The sequence below is a fragment of the Rattus norvegicus genome, chromosome 7 (genome assembly GCF_036323735.1).
Source record: "Rattus norvegicus strain BN/NHsdMcwi chromosome 7, GRCr8, whole genome shotgun sequence".
In the NCBI taxonomy this organism is placed as follows: domain Eukaryota; kingdom Metazoa; phylum Chordata; class Mammalia; order Rodentia; family Muridae; genus Rattus; species Rattus norvegicus.
In genome coordinates this window covers 6,942,269-6,950,751 of record NC_086025.1, presented here as the reverse complement: position 1 = coordinate 6,950,751, position 8,483 = coordinate 6,942,269, and the positions used below count along the sequence as shown (strand labels likewise).

Below are 8,483 nucleotides of genomic sequence, written 5' to 3'. Positions count from 1 at the left end.
TTTCCTCTGGTGGATCTGGGTATGGTGAGCTGTGGGACAGTTTCATCTCCAGGTGTAGGTAAAAACCCTAAGGGTCCTGTCCCATACTGCTCCTGGGTTTGTGTGTCCTCAGGCCTCCAGTCAGGACACTGGGAGCAGAAGAGTTGGTCTTACTTCTTCTCTCCGGTGTCAGTTTTCCTGGTTACTGGCTTTTAGCTCTGGATACAGGCATGATCCAGAAGGATCCTGCCCCTGACTACTCTTAGCTTCCTGTCCCAAGAGGGCACTAGGCAGATTATTCTTTTGCCAGGAATGTTAGAAGAAGTGGTTGTCTCTCCTGAATTCTCAGGAATGTCCACACGTCTAAGAGTCCAGCTCTCTCTCCCACGGGATTTGTGTAGAGAGCTGTGGGACAGGTTCAGCCCCAGGTGCAGGCAGAAACCCAAAGGGTTTTGTCCTAGAATGCTTCTGGGTTTGTGTGCCCTGAGGGAACATTCTTTTCTTGTGAGGTAGAATTATATTGTAGACATTTCCTAAATTGTAAGTCATCCTCAAAAGGAAAATATCTTATCATGCTATAGGTTTCCTAATCAGCTGATGACATTACAATCTCTGAAAAACTCTCTGACATGAACTGCAACAAATTTAATCTGCCATTAATTTGAACTCATTTTACAGAGATTTATTAATAAAGAATAAACATATTTTTTATTTTATACAGTTTGCAGTTACATATAACTTCAGAGTAAATCTTTCCTGTAGTTCATATTGCATGTCTACAAAATTTCAGATTTACTTTTCCTGAAAGATTGTATTTACTTATTCACATTCTGTAAGTAACTGAAAATTTAAGTAGGCTATGTTTTCTAGCCCTGTCATTAGTATAGATATTAATGTGCTTAATTTATTTAAAGAATAAAAAATAAAATAAGGTAGACTTCCAAAAATGTCATAATTCTTGACAAGTTATGGTAACATTGTTATATGAAGGTTTAATAATTATCCCCTTTTCAGATATTTTAAAACGAATAATTAGAGAGCCCATCCCTGCACAGAAGATTTCAAAACTTAAATTATTTTGAAGAAACTTGAAATTTTACTATAGTTCTTGGATTCCATGTCTCATCAGCATAACAGATTCCCTGTAGACATTAGGAGTCTTTATCAACTTTGTTACTCTGCTTTTACAGTTAATGATGAAAATTGTCAATTAGTGAACTTTCCGCAAAAATCCCCAAGGTCTAGTATGCAAGATCTTGATGAAAACATTATTCAGTATTAAAGAATATGACAGTCTCCAATGATATGGAGACAGAGTCATGTTTATTATAAGTGGAATCAGATAGTGACTACAACTCTTCAGTTATAACAATACAGGCACATATTATTGTTCAGGAAGACATTAATTATTTCATTTATAAGGAAAACAAATCAATGGCTTTAAAGATGTCATATCATATATTGTGATTAAATAGAGGAAAATATGATTATTTTAAAATGAGCTAGATTTTTATCTGAAAAAGTACTTTATTGAATTGATGAGGCAAGTCAAAAAATATGGGTTAGGGAAAAATTTATTTTGGGAGAATTTTTTGTGTTTTATTTTTAGATACAAATAAAATTCCACAATGTATCTGCAAACAAATCTTCTGTGGAATTCAAGAAGAGTAAGTAGTTTCCGTATTTTCATGCTACATAAAAAGAGGTTGTATTAAGAACAGTTTTGAACATAAATTCTGTCAAATTTAGCATTAGAGAAATTTGATAGCATCTGTGTAACTCATGGCTAAACTTTTCATGCATGTATCTCAAAACTGGCTATGCTTGTGTATCAGAAAAGCTTTACACATAGTAGCTTTCAGTGTCTTTTATTCAAACTGTATTGGTATACATTGCTTTCTATTTAAGAATTAGAAAATATAATAGTTACCCTTGGAAGTATGTAAATTATTTTTTACACAGAAAACCTACTTAATTGAAATGAAAAATTAAGAAGAAACGTTTTAATCTTAGTGTAAAATGTTTAGTTGCTGATTTGAATAAATTTAAATATAAAACTTGTAAGGCAGTTTTCCTGCCAAACTAGTGCTATTTGATAATGACAAAGAACTTCAAAATTAGCAAATACCACTAACTTATAATCATTTTAAATGATTAATTTCAAACATCCTTTTCAGTGATTTAGCCCCTTCCAATAAACATCATTCTGGATGTAGTGATGCATGCCTTAAATCCCAGCACTCAGGAGGCAGAGGAACCTCTGTAATTTTAAGATCACCCTGGAATATGTCAGTTATCTCTAACTTACAGATGAACTAAAATGTGAGGTAATAACCATCAAATACTTGCTAAATTTATCTAAGAGAACATTCATGTGGACTTGAGAAATCCTGAAAGTACTGGTTTTCAATTTTACTGAGAAGTGCACAAATTAAACTAAACATTTTTCTTACTTTCTGTTTCTTAAGTTATAATTATAATTAGACTTTTAACTTTTTATGAAAATTATATTTTACTTGGTATCTTGGTATATTTCTAAGGGATAAAATATAAATCTTATGTTGATCTAATTAGATAGAATTAAAATATTATGTCTTCAAAAAGTACAACCCTGGATCACACAGTGAGTTCCTATCCAGCCTAGGATACAGAGTAAAACCCTATTCCAAAAAAAATTAAGACCCCTCCACTCAAGACTCAAGGAGTTATGAGGAAGAGAATGTAGAAAGATTGTAAGATCCAAAAGGGATGGATGTTTCCATGGAAACTGTTTTCTAGATAGACCAGAACAGATGCACAAACTCAAAGAGTCTGTGGCAGAAAGAACAATATTTGCTTTGGTTCAGGATAGCAGGAAACATCTCTTTGAGAGGAAGTGAACATGGGATCTCATTCCTAATCAAGAACGTATTTGCAATTGGTATCCACTGATGAAAGGAAAACTAGTTTTCTACAGTGGAATATTACTCGACATATCAGCCACATTCCAGTGCATCCCCTATGCCCAAGAGTACTAGCAAACACACAACAAAATGTATGACGTTTCTGATGGCTGCTTGTTGCAATTTTGTCTTGTCTTTTTCTTTTCTTTTCTTTTTGGTTTTTATGTTTTGTTTTTGTGTTTTGGGGGGGATTTTGGGGGAAAAAGAGTGTGTGTGTGTGTGTGTGTGTGTGTGTGTCTGTGTGTGTGAATAGCTCATAAAGTTGGGTGGGTTGGTAAGTGGAAAGGATTTCGAGGAGTTAGAGGAGGGGAAAACATAAAAATATATTAAAATGTAATAATAATAATAATAATAATAATAATAATAATAATAATGAAAAATGCTTAGTTTTGGAAATGATGTTCTTTAAAAAATATGTATTACTCATACTGGCCTGAAAATTTCTTGGGAATCTATAGAAGTAAGAGTTCTATTTTAAAAAACGTAGGTTAAAAATGAGAAACATGAAAATATTTATCATGTAAAATAATAAAAGTTTTCCAAGTATAAAAAAACTGAAAGTAATTGAAAATGAATATCTAGGACAGAAGTTTAGATTAGGGCTATTATGGTGGTATTTCTGACCAGTAAGTAAATGTGGAAACTTAAAAGGGAATTGCATTTCCAGTGCACTGCAAGACTCTACATCACCTTTAAGTCTTTACAAAAAGAACCTATCAATCATTTTTTTTGACCAGGCTGGAAATAACTAGAAGACATTTACACATGAGAAATCGTACATTGGTGACAACCTTCGTTCTTCTGGGATTGACAGATGACCCACAGTGGCAAATTGTAATCTTCCTTTTCCTATTTATAGCATATGTGCTGAGCATAACTGGAAATCTTACCATTATCCTTCTCACACTGCTGGATTCCCACCTCAAAACACCCATGTATTTCTTCCTTCAGAAGTTTTCATTTTTAGAAATCTCGCTGACATCTACCTGCATTCCTAGGTTTCTGGTGAGCATAGTGACCATGAATAAAACTATTTCAGTTGAGGCTTGCTTCACACAGTTATTTGCTGCCTTTATCTTTGGAATAGCGCAGTTTTTCTTGCTGGCTGTCATGTCCTATGACCGCTATGTGGCCATTTGTAAGCCTCTTCATTATACAACCATCATGAACAATAGAGTCTGTATGTTGCTGTTTGGTAGTTGCTGTTTAATAGCTTTGTTTCTGGTCTGCCCTGGAGTCATTGTGAGTCTGAGTTTGGAATTTTGTGATAGTATTATTGAACACTTTTTTTGTGACTACTCCCCCATCTTGAAGCTTTCCTGCAATGATACAAGGTCCATGCAACTGCTCAATTACATTTTTGCCATCATTACTCTCCTAACTACCTTAGCCCTAGTAATGGTCTCTTATGGGAGAATCTTAAGTACAATTCTGAAATTCCCTTCTGCCCAGCAGAAGAAGAAGGCCTTCTCCACCTGTTCCTCACACATGATTGTTGTCTTCATCTCTTATGGCAGCTGTATTTTTATGTACATCAAACCATCTGCAGAGGAGAGAATATCTTTAAACAAGGGGGTTGCCATACTCACTCTTGCACTTGCACCTGTACTAAACCCTTTTATATATTCCCTAAGAAATAAGCAAGTCAAAGAAGCCCTAAAGGATGTCATTAAAAAATGTACCAAAGATACTTCAAAGTAGTAAGTTTGGCTTGGCTGGTGTACTAGTAAGATCATTGAAAAATATAGGCCATAGCAGTTATTTTTTAATATATCTATATTTAATACTTGCACTGTGGTAGTTGCTAAAAGTGCTTATACTTGACTCTGAATCTTCTTCAATATATCTAGTGGTAGTATCTGTAATCATGTTTTTTCCTGTGTGTTGATGGATCACTACCTTTTTAAATTTCATGCTATGAAATGTATGCATATAAAAATATTGTGCTATGAAATGTATACTTATCAAAATATTGCACTAGGAATTCCCCATGGAACCATATATATATATATGAAATATATGACATTTTAGGAAATATATGTTTAAAATATTATTTGTGAACTGTTTTACTAATAATCGATTTTAGTCTACAAACCTCTAGAAACATTTTCTTCTGCAATATTTTACTCAAATATATTAATTTCTGGAAACAAACTCTTCTTCCATCCTCCTTACTTTTATTCTTTCTTATTCTTTATCTGTTTTTCTTTAGTATTGACTGATAACAGTTTTCCATATATATTTGCTCTTTCACCCTAATAGGTCATCTACAACATTTTCAAATTTTCTTTTTATTATTCTTATCTCAAGAAAATATTTAAAAGTCTATTTTTGCGGGCTGGGGATTTAGCTCAGTGGTAGAGCGCTTACCTAGGAAGCGCAAGGCCCTGGGTTCGGTCCCCAGCTCCGAAAAAAAGAACCAAAAAAAAAAAAGAGGCAACTGCATTTAAAAAAAAGGGGGGGGTTGGGGATTTGGCTCAGTGGTAGAGCGCTTACCTAAGAAGCGCAAGGTCCTGGGTTCGGTCCCCTGCCCCGGAAAAAGGAAAAAAAAAAGTCTATTTTTGCAAAGCAGAATATTATGTATAATCACCATTAGTACTTATCCTTGTGACGTTTTACACACTTCTCATTTTGAAGAATTTGACTTTCTGAAATAAAGAAACCAATAAAACCTAAAAGCATTCAGCATGCCATATTGGTTCAGTCTCATTTATGTGTCTTTTCTCTCTGTCAAACTCCAGTCAATCCTCAACACTATTCATCATAACATGCATGTTTGTACATTATTTTCAGACTGACTATTGCAGATACATGGTAAAAACCAGAGCATATGTTTAACATCCCAGAATCTACATGAGAAGATACCTGGACAGATTTATTTTCTTAAGATCAAAACATATTCTCTAAACTTGAGTACCAGATGTTTATATCATTCCTTTATTGCTCTTTTATTCCAGTTTGGTATGCTTTTCATAACACATAATAATTCACTTTGAATTTTCAAAGACAGAGGTAATAATCTGAAATTTATACTGTTATGGGAAGCCCACCAGAAATGACACTCAAATACAGCTTTATAGCCAATTAAAAATTCTCATTCCGTATGCTGGCAGTACATTCAGGTATTTGGGTCCTAAAAGTAGGTCTAATTATCCAGAGCAAGGGGTCTTTGAATGCAGAACCCACACCCTGGCATCTTGCTCTGGAGCTGGAACAGGTAACATTACCAAGTAATTAGACAGAAGCTAGGTGTTTAGATCAGTTGTGTTCTGAACAAGAAGCTAAGATAATCAGTTAGCTGCAGGAGGTTTGCAAAAGCAAGCTGTTAAACAGAAGCTAAGATAAGTTAACTGGGGTATCTTGACCTTAGGTTACCAGAATAGATTTGGGTAATTTTTCACAGGATTCTCCACCAAGGGGATCAAATTCTAGTTTAACCTGAATGGCTTCAGCTAGAATACAAGATGGAGAACCTCTGCACTGTCTTGCCCTGTCACAATGCTCTGTGCTTTTTAACTAAATGTCTCTAATATAGCAGTCTCACTACAGAGAAGTTTATTTACACAGGTGTCTAAGTGTAATTTGTATTTGCAATGCATTAGATAAAGTTCTTGGACAGTCTTTTACTAGCAGGAAGAATCTAAATGTATATGCATACATTAGAGTACACGAATTTTATTTACATGAAATATTCTTTCAGGTGGGAATAATTTACCATTTTTCAAATAATATTAATTATTTACTGAAGCTTTTTAACTACTGTTTGCTTGTTGAATCTCTAAATAGCATTTTAATACCAAGAACAATTTTATTAGAATTTAAACGTTTTTACTTCTGGGTTAGACAAACTATATACTTTAACATCTACCCAAGAGAATGAATGAACAAAAGAGGAGGAAGCAAAAACCAACCAAACAAATAAAACAATAAAAGAAGAAAAAACAACAACAACCCCCCAAAAATGACATTTATACCACTCTGGAGATCTAAATACATAATACAAGGTAGCCTCAAATTTGGGGAAAGAATTTTGGAGAAAAAGCAGGAAGCCCAGAGAATCAGAAAAAAAACATTTTTATATCATGGCCAGAATCAGAAAGAGATAGGAGAGAGAGACAATAGGAGAGAGATAGAGAGAATCAAGAGACAGAGGAAGACAGGGATAGATGCAGAGACACACACACACACTGAGAGAGACAAAGAGAGTCAGAAAGACAGAGAGAGACAGAGACAGAGAGAGATACAGAGACACAGATGGACACATTGAGAGAGACAGAGAGAAAAAGCCTGTAGACTTTTGAGTCACTTTTTAGAAAGGCAGGCTGGTCTTGCCAGACTTCATGGCCTATTTGCTTGTAGGGCTGAACTAGGCATTGAAATTCTGTAAAGAAAAAAAAACAGTAACTCATTAGAGAAATAATTATTCCATTTATCTTTTAGCATGACTTAAATTAGGCCTGACTTCCTGAAGGGTGATCCATTGCTAGGTAACTTGCTCAGCTAGACTATTAGTTCCCCCCATGGCCAGAAGTTCTGTTCTTTGGGCAAGTAATTTTCTCTTAATAGACTTTAACTACTAGCCCAACATCTTCCTATATCAAAATGTAATCCCTAAGACTATTTAGAAAATAGATCAGGGATAAGAAATCTCAAACACTTTTGGCATCCCTTGTTTCTGGGAAGGAAAAGGTTGCCAAGAGTCAAAAGAATATTTATGGGTTTAGCCACAAAGTAACTGCTTATATTTCTTTGCAATCTTTATCCTAAATTTGTGAGCCAATGTTTTGGTCATGTTCTTGTCACCAGATTTACCTCACTTCAAAAATTAACACTAACTGCCATTATGGACTTGGGGACATTGACAAACATAGCCTCCTCTATTTCAATGGGGGATGTCAAAGTTAAAAGTATTTCTCCAGTAACCCCATCTAAAAGAATCCCCAAAAGTGCATCAGTGGTTTTATTCATATCTGAAATTTAGAGAGGAAAGGAAAGTCTTTGACTGGTGAAGGAGAAATAAAGACAAGAGTTATTAACATTATAAATCCAAGGTAGAGAACAAGAAAAGGTAAAAACAGAGGACAATTTTATTTTTTCATTGGTTATTTTATTTATTTACATTTCAAATGTCCCCTTCCCGGTTTTTCTTCCTCAATCCCCCTTCTCTTTGCCTGTATAGGAAAAACATTATCAATTAGCTGGACCACTAGGAGTTCCCAGGTAGTAAACCAGAGGACATTTTATAAATGTTCAAATAAATATCCTCTAGAATCTCTTGATGGGCTCCTTTTTAGAAAGTGTTGTTCTGTGTAATACAGCCTGGTCTTGAATTCCCTATTTAATCTCAAGGACTTCTGAAATGTATAATTATCTTCTCATTTCATGCTCCTCCGTTCCCACCTGATTCCTATATTTGCAGGATCTGAACTGATCTACAGAGTCACAAATACACTAATAGATAAGGATACAATGAACCGTAGATCATTTCTTCCAATGAAGGTAAAGTGAAAACTCCTTAATTCTTAATTGATGTTGCATTTAATACAGCATTTAAAATATCAA

The 8,483-nt window shown here is 34.5% G+C and overlaps 1 protein-coding gene across 2 annotated transcripts; it reads left to right on the top strand.

Annotated features, from left to right (window-relative positions):
• The first annotated feature begins 1,375 nt into the window (after window positions 1-1,375).
• On the top strand, window positions 1,376-5,614 carry Or6c214 (olfactory receptor family 6 subfamily C member 214). Of its 2 annotated transcripts, XM_063263098.1 has the most exons (2): window positions 1,376-1,646; window positions 3,659-5,614. In XM_063263098.1, exon 2 carries the CDS (start codon window positions 3,687-3,689, stop codon window positions 4,620-4,622), a length of 936 nt encoding a protein of 311 aa, XP_063119168.1. In that variant the 5' UTR covers window positions 1,376-1,646; window positions 3,659-3,686; the 3' UTR covers window positions 4,623-5,614. The 2 variants fall into 2 exon arrangements, with proteins under 2 accessions (XP_063119168.1, NP_001001364.1); NM_001001364.1 differs by lacking the exon at window positions 1,376-1,646 and having other exon boundaries at window positions 3,687-4,622.
• The last annotated feature ends 2,869 nt before the right edge of the window (window positions 5,615-8,483 follow it).

Coding starts and splice junctions, on each gene's coding strand:
- Or6c214 (XM_063263098.1), top strand. CDS start 3,687: ATGAGAAATCGTACATTGGTGACAACCTTCGTTCTTCTGGGATTGACA.